The 13,140-nt window shown below is 48.9% G+C and overlaps 1 protein-coding gene across 3 annotated transcripts in view; it reads left to right on the forward strand.

Moving 5' to 3' along the window:
* The window catches only part of LOC144145520 (uncharacterized), a gene marked incomplete in the record, with an annotated part of 396,732 nt that overhangs the window by 364,882 nt on the left and 18,710 nt on the right, over positions 1-13,140 (forward strand). For all 3 annotated transcript variants that reach the window (XM_077677175.1, XM_077677174.1, XM_077677173.1), the window contains 1 exon segment: positions 1,787-1,979. In XM_077677175.1, the coding sequence (XP_077533301.1) occupies positions 1,787-1,979 (193 nt within the window).

The following is a 13,140-nucleotide window of genomic DNA, read 5'->3' on the forward strand; positions in this document are numbered from 1 at the left end:
CTTCCACTGGTATTCTCTTTTATCAGCTGTGACGACGCCTGTGGTCTATGTGTCTGACGGGCTGTCGAACTGGAAAAGAACACAGGCGTTCCAGCTAAGCCTGATTCTGTACTATGCTACGGCGATGTTTCGTCAATGATGCGTTTTGGTGCCTGGCATTCCTTATGTGCGACACACAGATTTCCGGTGGCCCGTCTGGCTTCCGATCACCATATGCAATATAATCCCATATGGTCTATAATGACTGATCCAGAAGGTAGTAACTTTGCCCGTGGAGCTGCGAAAAATATCGAAATAAAAAAAAATAACGCCTTATAATTAACTGAAATCACACAAATCCAATTGCTTCGCTAGATTAACGAAAAAAGAAAATGAAGCAAAAGTGGAAAAACAAAGAACCGTGAAATCAGTTAATTAAATAACAAGATGTCTATATAGTCCGGAGCCCTCATTCGATTAAGTAAAGGAGACTGAAGGAAAAAGCGCTGTACATGTTGAAAACGGCGTCAGAGAGAGACGCGACTGAAGCAAAACAAAAGCAAAAGATAAAAGGATTGTTCCTCGCGCTGTCGTGAGCGATGCCAAACACGACAAAGACAAACAAAAAAGCTCGCGCCGACAGCTGCTTTCGGCTGGTTTAAGCTGCACACATCCGGTCACCTCGGCCCTGTCGAAAAGAAAAAAAAACCGAAGGAGGCGATTCAACTATAATAGCTACATACTGTATGACGATTCCCTAGGTCATTTTTTTTTCTTTTTTTTTGGTCTTAATGTCTTACTTTACGAGTGCTCCTCTGTTTCTGTGGCAAAACGTTGGGGATCTGAAAGCTGAAGCGACCGATAAGATGAGCTTGGAGGAAGGGGATGAATGCAGGCTATGATGACTATAGCAAAGCAAAAGGAGATATTTTGATTACACACTTCGAGTGTAGCTTTTTGGCGGTTCATGTATCGATGGCGGCCAGGGTAGGCTTAGGGAACACGTTTCGTTTGCAGCGAAGTGATGCAAAATTTGTAATAAGTATTCGCTTGGCAGCGGCGAATTTTTAAAGCGAAGCTGTATTTGTCTCACTGATGGCGACCGTTCGTGAAAACGCATTGCAGGAAAGCCAGCGTAACACAATTAAAGGGTGCATGATGACGATTAGTTCCCGCAAAGGCAAAAGAAAAAAAAAAGCGCTTCCCGTGGTTGGCATCAGACCCCAGTCACTCGCGTTGTGAAGCCGACGTCTACCCGGTGACGCCATTCCGACACGGTCGAAAGAGTTCGGATTTCGGACTGATTTTCACTCAGGTTGCATGGAAGAAAGCTTTGCGTATTAATTTTCTTTCTCTTAAGAACAAGGCTTTGATTCTTTTTTTTTTTTTTTCACGCACCAGCACAGCCAGCGGCCTACGAAAGAAGTTGCACAACCTCACTTATATCAAAATGGAATAGGAATGCCGGACTAAAAAAAAATCAGTTTTTTTCCTCAGACATCTCTACCGATGGTTGATTACTAATGATGTCATTTGTATTATGAGTTTTATTTGTATTATGAGTCATTTGTATTATGAGTTTTATTTCACTTCTCAGGGGCGACAAATCACCAGTGGCTTACTTTGGGCTTCACTAAAAAAATGAATGAGAGAGGGAACGGACGAAACCAGAAACTGAGTGTCCAGCAATTTATTCGGATACTGTGTTAACTTCACGAATAAATACTGCTCGATGAATGCAGCTGTTTAGATGCTAAAACGGCGTATCTCTCAAGCTGACAGGTCTGCATCCGCGTGTTCCGCGCAGGCGATGCTTCCCCAGGACATGGCCACCACCCTGCTGACGCTGGCCACCCTGGGCGGCAAGATGGCGCCGGAGGCGATCAACAACAGCTTTGCCGCTGGCGGCGTGCTGGCCAACGCTCCCGTCTCGTCTTCCTCTTCGAGTGGTGGGGGCAGCAGCCCGCTCGCAGCGGTGCCCACCATGAGCCACACCGCCGGTGAGTGCTGCTGTGTAGTGCACACACTTCTTGTATGTAAACAAAGGGGGGACAAAACTGTAGGCGTTCGTTGCCGGAATACCTACACTTTTGCAACCGCCGCTATTTTGACAGAAATCACGGTCGACGTCAGCGCCACCGCATCTATGTGACGTCACGCTGTACGTGTACGACTACACATTGCTCGATCTCGACGGAAAGCAATGCTGGATTGATTTAGGCAGCAAACTCGACATTTTGTCGTTGTTGTTTTTGTTGAAAAACTTTCTTTTGAACCTTTGATTTGGGGAGTGGGCGTTTATTCCATTGAAATTGTGCGGGCGTCCTTTCTCGTTCGATCAAAGGCCAGCACAGACCTGCTGTCGCCGAGCTTTCGATGTATGGCTTTGGAGGGCTTTCAAATGCTCTTGTTAATTGTGGTCGAAGTGGTTCCATTGAGACAACTTGAACGGGCTACGTAGTGCGCAGGATACCACAAGCAATCTCTAAGCCTAAACTGACCGCTCCAAGCATGCAGTGTTGCGGGGTAACGAAATTGTCCTGGGACGAAGCGCGCCTGATATAAATGAAAGCGGTGTATCGTAATTTATAAAAATGTGTTAGAATGTTTCATCTTCCAGATTGCCGGCCGCCTTGTTTGTCGTCACATTGACACTTTAATTACGTGCAGCGGGAGGTCCCCTTTTTGTATTTTCATTCGCCTCCGGCATGTCGTCTGTTAACCGTAGGACAAAACCACGCGCCTAGGAAACCAATAATGAAGGAGCTCTCTTCACACTGACCGCCTCCCTGTAGTGTTTCCGCCGGGAAAATTCATTACACTCACGCTCACGCGTTGGAGATAGCCGAATCATTTTTCCTCGAACGTTAAGCACTTTCCGTGGAAAAACGAGCCGGAGGAGGCCCAAGAGGCTCTCGTCCGACCTAAACGATGCGAAGAAAAATGGTCCGTGCCGCTTCCGACGTGAGGGGTGCGTCGACACGTTGCGGCGTGTGTCGCCGACGCAAGTGGCTCGCCTGCGCGCACTTGTGTGTGCGCACAAACTTGAAGAGATACGCAGCAGAGGGACGGGTGCTTCAGTGACCTTGGGAGTAATTATTATTGCACTTTTCGGCAGCGGATATTCTTCTCCGCCCTTGCGGCTATGTCGATAAGTCATAAATAGGCGAGTGTATACTGATAGGAAATGATGCAATCTAAAATCCCGATACTCTGATGGGAACTTCATTAGCAGAGGGGCAGCTGGGTGTCACATTGTAGGGGAAGATTGGAAATCACAATTAAAAATACTAATTTCGGCCGCTCGATCACAACGCGCTGTCCTTAGCCGTAGGGTGGCCCCGCTTTGACGGGACATGGCAATAACATTGCAGCCTGTCGACGGCCGCGATATTAAGTTGAAAGACTTTTAGCTGAAAGACAGGGGTGGGACGCGGCAATTTTCGTCGCAGCGATAAGGGCTGCGCGAACGTAGTTTCCGGAGCTCGCTATTAAGACGCGAGATGGGCTCTCAAGTGCTCCGCGTTGTATGTATGCGCATCTCAACCTGGTAACTGAATTTGTGTTCGTTCGCGTGGAGCTTCATTGCCTTTGGCAACAACTAAGGAGGAATATTTATTTATTGTAGCAGCATTGCAGGCAGTGGGCGGAGTCCTCAGTCTAGGACACCGGTTGATCTTGCTGCCGTCGTTGCCCGATTCACCAGAGCTGGTCAGCTGCCTCTCCCTTTGCTCGTATCTGGGGTTAGGGACAGTATCGATTGCTTTGTTCCATTGACAGACCCACATCGTGCGATGAAGTGTGGCAGGCTCTCCAAAATGAGGGCACGTAGTGTTGTAGAGTGTGCTGCTGAGCATGAGGACGCGTATTCGAGTCCCGGCTTCAGCGGCCGCTTTTCTGATGGAGGCGAAAAGCAAGAACGCCCCTGTGTACGAGATTTCGGCGCACGTTAAATATCCCCAGGTTGTCAAAATTAATCCGGAGCCCTCCACTACTGCGCGTCTCATCACCTGCGTTGCGTAGGCGCGTTAAACCCTTACAATCAATCAATCAATTAGAGTTGTACAGTTGGGAAAACGGCGCGTAGGCGGGTGGGCTGTGGAAAAGTGTTTGTTGGAGCATGCCTTAGCGTTGTCTCCTGCTCTTTGGTGTGGGAGCTGTGGCCTGATAGGTACAAATTGCGGAAGAGTCTGTCTATAATGTTGGGTGATTGCAGGGATTGTGGCTGCAGATACAGCGTTTTGTCGTCATACCGCCTTGATGTCTTTCGCCCATTAAGGAGCAAGCTAGAAATCGGTGTGAATCTGAGAGACTCACGAACATGGGATGCAGCCCCCATCTCGCCTCCTCCTCCAACCCCTACTTGTTTCGTGCGTCAACTAAAGTCGCCATTTCTCGCTGTCTGGTAGCATACGAAAAAAGGGGAAAATAGCTGACAGAAGTGTACGAAGCGATTTGAGAATTATGAAACCTTTATGAATGTAGTTTGCACAGGAGTACAGCCACTGTGTACAATCTGATGGTCCGAAAAACACCATCGTAATGGGGACTGGTTTATCACACTTTCATACTATGGTATTTTATGTACATTCATAGGTAGCTTGACAAAGCTAAGAGCATTGACCGCGCGCGTAAACAAGGAAAAAAAGGAAAGCTAGATAGAAGTTGAATAAGGCCGAAGACAGTCTCATGTAATATATGAGCTCTTCTAATCCATCCCCTTTGTGTTGTTTAGTTCATTGAAATACAGATATAGCCTATGTCAGATCGGTATACGCATATGTTTTCCGCGACTCTGCTGACCACTGCCATGGCTTGTCTTTCCTAAAGAGTCCTCGTTCTTCGTATACAGCGATCGGTCGCCCCTCATACCTGTTTTCCAACCGCATTTCGTCGTTCTTATTCATTATTTTCTAACCTCTCCGTGCCTGGTCGGAATGAATCGAGCGTGTGGAAGCTATAGCTCAATATGCAAAGTCCGATATCTGACCCCACGTGTGCGGCGACGTTTTGAAAACGAATCGCTCCCCCCCCCCCCCCCCCCCCCCCCACTCCTCGCGTTCCGCCAGCCTTTCACCGGCGTGTATAGTTTTGTTTCGTGTGCTTCTCGAGCGGGCTGTCCCCGCCACGAGACAGATAAGAGGCAGTTTCGGCGAGCGCCAAAGAAAAGAGTGCGCGGCTCTGTTTGCCTTGAATATCTGAGAAGTGACGTCGCCGGGCCTTGAATGCGCCTTGTTTGACCAGAAACTTACAGGGAAAGACTGAGCTCGGTACACGGGGGTAGCAAGGAAGGGGGGGGGGGGGGGGTCGCAGTGGCGATAGCAGCGAATGGCGCGGGACGCCGGACGTAATCCATTACCAGAGTGTCTGTTAAAGTAAAAAAAAAAAGCGTTCGCCTCGTTTAACTTGTTGGTGAAGGATTTATACGCGAAAACTAGTTGGAATGTCCACCTGCAAGCGCGTGCGCTGGCGAAGAAAAGGCGAAGGTAAAATACCGAGGCGATTGAACTGGGGGAAGAGAAAGAGCCGCTTGTTTACCGAGCGTAAGTGTTTCGGTTGGGTCGGATAAAATTCGGATAATAAAGAAAAATCCGCGATATTCGGATGTCAGTTCGTGCTTGGGTTGGTCGGCTTGGGTGGAAACGGAGAAGGAGCTCCGCTCCCCCAAATGCACCGGAAGGTGAACGGCGGAACAGATGGGTCGGATAATCTACGGGCACTCGAACTTGTCGTGGAAGTATAGTTGGAGGAGAAAGAGAAACACGGAGACGTATACCGAGGTCGTAGACAGCGCTTGTGCGAGCCGTTTCTTCTTAACCTCGCATATGTAATCACGCACAGGACAAGCGCCCCGAAAACTAAACGAATTGCTTTTATCCGCCGAACGAAAAGTACGGACGCCGCAAACGCCGGAGCATATATCTGAAAGAAGTTGAGACGACGACTAGGAGTAAAAAAATAAACAAAAAAACGCGGGGTTGCTTTAACTTGTTGATTGCCGGGACGGCAACGCTTTCTGCAGTGGGTGTTTCTACGGTAATTGAGTGCATACGACCAATGCAATGGTCTACACAAGCTGATAAGAACTGAAAGCCAAGGTTTTGCGAAAAGAACACACGCGATTTTTCTTCCATGATATACGTGATTTCTTGGTTCACCTTGATCCGATGGCTGATATCATTAAAGTTATCTTTTCTCTCTCTTTATCAATTATACGTGATTTCATTTCGGACCGAATGTCTATATCAAGTTCTTAATGTTTTTAGATGATGCTTCATAAATATTGCTTCCTATCTAAGTAGTGTGGATGGAAATCAAAATGACAAGCTTAGTTGAACCATGTGATAGTGACTGCATTTTTGCTTTTGTTCAGGTGCGATTTATTCTCTCTGGTGCGAACTTATGTTACCACAGCAGTCACTGAATCATATTCACTCCTCCAGCGCCAGCACTAACAAAAAATATCTGTGATGGCTGACTGCATACTTGTGTGGTTTGGGAAAATCCTATCGCCGCTGCACGGTTTATTCAGCCGCCGTCCTTCAACCGCCGTAAGCATAAAAAATTCTCCACTCGAGTTCGTCGTGTCGGCATTCTGGCGTCTCCGATTAAGACGGAATCGACTTTCGCTTTCGGCCTGCGTGGAAGAGGACGTTTCGGTCACCGCAAGACACTCGATCGCGCGCGTATGTAAAGAAGTCCAAAAAGAAAACACGCACACGCGAAACGTCTCGGCGAGGAGTGAACACTGTCGACGCACTTCTATATCTAGACAGCGCATAGAATAATAATAATAAAACAAGAATGATAGCGGAGGGGAGGGGAAAGTGAACAAAGGATGCGTCCAGTGTTCGTTCGTTTGGCGCGAATCGGATATTGCGTTGTTGTTCGCGCACCCCTGCAGACACTCCTTTAATTCGTTTTCTTTTTTTATATCCTTTGTCTTCATTGATATTTCGCAGTAGCGCACCGGTCTCGTCCTTGGGTACGCGCGTAGATCAATATCGGGACATGTAAAACCGGAGGGAGGGTCGCCTCTCTTCGGTCTCCTTCCCGGACCCCCTCTTACGAAGACCAGCCCGAAGGTGTTCGGTATCGCGACGACAGTGCGAGCGTTCAACGCCGGGGCTGCTCGGAGGAACCCTATAGCAACAGCGATTGAATGACACCCGCGCGTGTACGGTGTTGTTGGCTGCGAGACGCCGCGCTTCTCGGCAACTCGTGCGCCATGTACTCTGAACTTGCCTTCGGAGCCCGCCTGTTCGGTGCCATTCCCCCGTCTGGATGTTTCTCCGAAACCCGATCCGCTAAGCGAAAAAAGAACGTCAAGTCTGGTCGTTTAGAGTGCGTTTCATCGCTGGCGATGACGAAAATTGCGTTTGTTCGTGTTTTTTGTTAGCACTTACCCCCTTCTTCCTACACTTAAGCGTCTTCCGCTGATATTCCGGAGCCTCGTTCGCTGCATCGGTCTGTGCCATTCCACGCCTCCTTTTTTTTTTTTAGTTGGGTGTCTTGCAACCAGACGACAACTGGCGGGCTTCATAAGGATCGCTAGCGCAGCTATGCGGCCACTGCGTGCTTAATCTAAAGCCCCCATATGGCGGCGGAGCTGGGACGAGCCTCTCTGAATGCTCACATCTTGTGCGACGCGTGGATGTGTACGCTGTCGAGAGGTCGGATATTGCGGAAAAGTACTTCTCTTACTGCCATTTAAATACGTATGGCGCGGGTCTTACGATAAGGAGGATGAACGCTAATCCCTACAAACGTGCTTAGTGATCTCTTTCGGAACAAACAGCGTATAGTACGTGCTGTGCTTTACATTACATTTTCGGACGTTCTCGCCCGGAACTTCAAACCAAGCGCGTGCCCATCGGGGAGGGGTTCGAACGCGCAAGAAAATTTTAATAGTATCTCCCTTCCCCGCTGTAAAAATTTCTTCACTACTACCACTCATTTTTTTAAAATTCCTGCAATTGCTGGTTTCCGAAATGTAAATCACTTCTGGACGAAAATTTTGGTGCTGATGGTGCGTTTTTGGTGCGTTTTGGTGCGTTTCTCTTGCGTTTTTTGGTGCGTTTCTCTTGCAAATCCACCCCTTCACGAGGGGCTAGTGGTATTTTTACATGAGGATAAAATGGGGAAAAAAGGACAAGACGAACAGAAATGTGTACTAAAGGATGGGACAAAACAGAATGCATGCGCCCTTTCAATCTCTTTGCCACGTGTCTGGGCAACATTTAGCTCAGATCATGTAATCATGCAACTTTCTCGTTAGTTCGTCCCTGCTGCGCATTTTCTTTATACCGAGAACAAATTTGGCGTCCGAAACTAGCGGAGTATTTTCATGCATCTTGCTATTATCGTAGGTTCCAGATTTTAAAGTTATCAGATCTCCCGTCCCGAGCACACCAGCGAAATAGATGGCAGAAAACATTTACGGCTTAATCTGCATCCGCAGCCACATTTCGCGCACCGAACATTGGCGATTTGGTTGTTGGTCACTGCGCTCAGTCAAGCCGGTAAATCCCAACGAGAAAAAGAGAAGCATAAAGCAGTAAGAAACATTGCGCGCGCGTTAGGCAAACCACTTGTACGAAAGATCTATCGCTGGAATATCGCACGGCGTGGACGTACAAGCTTTACTTGCCGCTGCAGTATTTTCCTAGTTTCCGGTGGCCTCCTTTTTTTTTTTCTGGTTTTAACGACTGGACTTAAGGACTTATTTTTACGTCCACCCGGCCCCCGTCCCACGATATGCGGTGTCTCCAGAGCTTAGTACTTGAATAAGCGTCGCCGTTACCTGTGGTTGCTATTCTGTATACATGGCGATCACCGAGTTTCTTTTTTTTTCTGTTTCGTTTTCCGATGGCTATAGGAAAGATCGCAATGTACGGCTTTGGCGATTATAAGATAAAGCTCAGCGGTGCATGGTCAACGAGCGCGAAGGCAAAGCGGGACAGGGAGTCACCACGTCGCATTTAGTAACGCTTGGCTGTTGGCCGCTGGGGCTCCGCACGAAAGATGTTTACGACGGTGCGATTAGGCAGCGCGGTCATTCTCCTTGGTAGAGGTCAGCACAGGGATAGACGCGTGTTTTATTTTAACGCTTGCAGGTTCCGTCGTATAATACCTGTCTGGTTTCCCTGGTTAGGCTGTACGCGTGTAAGGGGCGTACTGTGTCTTCCAGAAGGCGACGCGCGGGGCGAGAAGAAAAAAACCCAGAGGTAGCTGAAGTAACGCAGGCCTAAAACGTGCATACAATCGTAAAACGTGTATACAAGCAGTTAAAATGGAGTAGGGTTCAACAAAAATGGCAGCATCTCCACTCCGGGGATGATGGCGAAGGTGCGGAGTACGGGGACTCGAAATAACATCCAAGTTGCGCCCCGAGTGACATCCGATTTGCGCCCCGACCGTCATTCGATTTGAGCCGTGAGTTGCACTTTGATTATTCCCTAAATGAAACTGCAACTCACGGCTCAAATCGAATTTCGTATGATTTTCGCTTTATGGTGGTGTGCGCACGGATGGACGCGCACGGACATTGGGAGGTCCTAAGGTACTCCGCACCGTTACAGGCGAGGGAGTAAGCCGTTTGACTCTCGGGATGGGTAAGACGACTGACACTAACTCTGTCTAGTCTACGAGGCACAGGCTCGAACCCTGACGGTGCCTGTGCGATTTTATGCGATTGTAAATGCTATACGCACGGACGCGGACGGACATTGCGCGGTCCCAAGGTACTCCGCACCTAAAAGAGAGCAGGAGGGAACGGTTGTGCTTAGTTCCGAGTAGAGCTCGTGGATCTTCGGATTTGTGTTTTCAGTGGGGACAACGGGTCCCCACCCGTCAAACGCAAGAACGAGGCAACTTATTCTGGTGCTAGCATCTTGTGCTCTTGGTAAATAAAAAGAAAATGTCATTGCCTCAGTCAGGTGTCTCAGAGGTCACCCTGTTTCACCCGCGGTTGTAGGGAGGGTCATCGTTGTCAGAAATCTCGGAGTCACGCCTAGTCAGAAATCGTACTTTGCCATGACAAGTAATTGACACCGCAATTAAAACTGTCTGTGATTTCATTGGACGCGGGAACTGATTTCTTGCGACGTCGCTGAGTCGGCCCAGGTTTCTCTCTCAGCTTTGCTGCAAGTAACTGCTGTTACGTCTGCTGTGCTTGACTCAATAGCAGAGCTCCTAATTTGCACGCTAAAGACTTGAGTTCGAGCCGACCAGTAACTCCGCTGAGATTTCGTTTCTGGTTGTCAATATTTTTTTCCTTTTTAGAGGGGGGGGGGGGGGGTCATTCGGGTTGGCATTTATTCGGATATACAGATAGGCCAAAATTGAAGCGCTTACCTATCTTAAGAAGAAATGCCTAAAAACTGCGCAGGTAATGATAGGGCATGCGTGTAATATGGGTAACTAGCACTACGGGCCAATTACAAGTGGCACGTGTCACGCATAAACGTTGCAAGTGGCCCGTGTGCTGGTTACCCAGAACAAGTTTACAGTGCAGCCCGATGGGAGTGACTTTGAATGAGTGTAGATGTTTCGTCGTAGCTTAGCGATCCCCAACAATTTTTCCGGCTAGGAGTAATCGTAAAGAATCGGATTGGGCGGAAAAACATTACACTTGACCTATGAGAAGTGTGCCCCATTTCGTTGACTCTGTGCTATAAGGTCGTTAACTTGCGCTCTGCGGCGGCGTCTGCGAGAGATATTTTTTCCAGCTTTCCACGTGTCCCGGGCGCCGACAGGCATTGCTGTTGGCATAATACTTTAAGTAGGGTTTTTTTCCCTTTTTCTGGCACTGTACCATACCACAATGACATGAAAAAAGTACAGCTTTTCTTGTTACTGATCACAAAACCCGTCGCGAATTTCCAAACTCGCTTTTATCACCGAGGGCAAGCTAGACTGCGGACTAGCGAACGCCTTCGTAAGTGGCCGATCCATCTCGTCACTAAGTTGCCTTCGCCAGATTATATTCACGCTCGCGTCGTTTCCGAAACTCCCCGCTTGCAAACTTTTCCATCTCGGAGTCAGCCACACACGCAAGAACAGAATAAAGCCTTCGCAATCTATATATACGTGTATATATATTTTTTTTCGTGCTCGCTTTCTATCGTCGCGATGGTCGCTTTTCCCGAAGGCCGCGTTCCACCTTATCTGAGTGAATTTTTTTTTCTCTTTTTTTCTCTCTCTCGCAGCCACAAGGTTACGTTAGCGGCCGAAAATAATCAAGATAAATGCCCCCGCGCAATGGATGCATGCGGAGGCAGCAGATTACGGCCCCCTCGAACTCGCGCCCGCACACGCCTGCGCGTGTATACGAGCTGCACATACGAGCCGCAGTCTTCGAGCGGCCGCCTCTTCACTTCGCGTATTACGTATGCCATGGGAAAAGAGCTCGGCCGCCGCTATCGCCGTCTTTTACGCCCCAACGGCTCGCTAAAAGCCGAGCGCGTGCACATAATTGTCAGGGGCCGGTTTTTCCCGAAACGCGAGCAACGTGGTTTCCAATTCCGTTTCTCTCATTGTGCGTGCGGAGCTCTTCGACGGCACGACTCCGCCGTCCAGCGCATGCGGGCCACCGGGCATGCATTATATACGGGCATCCGCGAAACCGGTCAAACGGACGCCCATGGTGTGGTTGGCGGTCGAGGCCTTGCGCAATGGCCGATTCATTTCGCCCGACAGCGATCGATAGCCATCGGAGACAACCGACGCCGGCGCGATAACCCAAGGTCTGCCGTGTAGGCTTTGCTGCTTCTTCGTTGCTCCCGTTTCCACGTCGAGTCTGGGGGGTTACGTCGCGTTTCTGCCGGCGACACTTCTCTTTTACCTCGGGTGTTCGGAAGGGTCGGTTTTAGAGGTCTCATTTGAGACTGGGTGGATTGGTACTCTGACCTTCTTGACTTGGGGGTGTTGCTCGTGCGTTTGTACTCAGTTCGTTCTTGTGGTGGATGTTAATAGTAGTGGTTAAATTGAACCAAGGAAGAGGGAAAGGAGGTGCTATGATTCGACATGGTTTCCTTTTCCGGACGCTCGATCAAGCCATCCTAGGTTGTCTACGGTGCAGGAGTCAACAGATCCGGATATTCGCGTTATTAGGCTGTGTAGAGAGAGACCGCAGGGCAGCAACACTGGCCCGAGGGTACGAGCTCCCCTCTCCATCAGCGGCAGATCAGGCCCCCGCCAGGCACACACACAACCACCCTGCGAAGATCTAGCAGTGTTAGGCCTACGAGGCCTGCCCCCCTGCCCCGAGGAATTCCCCCATTCCGCCCGCCTTCTCTCCAACTGTAGATCCGCCAGTGACCTCCACTCATAACTTGCCCTTAATTAACGCCTGTTTCTCTCGTTATATTCGCTGCCTTGATGCCTCATTCCGGTGAAGGCTTTGAGTCGTTTTGGGGGCTTTCGTGTTGGCTCAAACTTGATCGCGCTGCAAACAGGACGAAGGTTGTTTCGGCCTTGACTGCGGTTATGAGGAACCGACATTGACTTGGTAAGGAGAAGGTATACATAATTACCTTACGCTCCACCATCTCGTACTCGGCAAGTGGCTGACTATTTTCCCCGACGCACTTCCTTTTATTAAGCAACCACACGAACAAAGTCCCCTACGGATGCCGGTTGGGGCTTTCTGTTATGTAGCGTAGGTGCGCGAAAGAAGGCAAGAGAGAGTTAAACTTCTTTTTTTCCCCCTACTGGTATCCGCTTAGTTCGATAACAGCGTAATAAACTGAGGTTTAGATTAGTTCACACTGGGCGACAGGTGGCGTTCCCTCCTCGTGGATGGGTGGATGGCTGTTTGCTTGGCCCTCACCCACTGGTACTTTCACAATAAAGATACGTGTTTTTCGGGTGTTTCGTTCCGTGGCAGTAGTGAATTATTATTTTTATTTCCAAGTTCTTTTTTTTTTTTTACATCACTTAAAGTATTCATAGGCAACGTCGGAAAAGTTAATCAGAAATACAAAAAAAGCACCTACGTTCGAAGAAACAATAAAAAAATGACAAAGTGGTAGCGGGAGTGCCGAGTCCGAAATTAGGAACGCTCGTGATGGACGAATGTTATATATATACGCGCAGAGAGAGAGAAAAGGGAACGAAACATGCCCATGTGAGGAATCGGTATGCGACTCGGCTGGATCG

Source organism: Haemaphysalis longicornis, unplaced genomic scaffold (genome assembly GCF_048455015.1).
Source record: "Haemaphysalis longicornis isolate Haplotype H1 unplaced genomic scaffold, Haemaphysalis longicornis Haplotype H1 scaffold_7, whole genome shotgun sequence".
NCBI classification, from domain to species: domain Eukaryota; kingdom Metazoa; phylum Arthropoda; class Arachnida; order Ixodida; family Ixodidae; genus Haemaphysalis; species Haemaphysalis longicornis.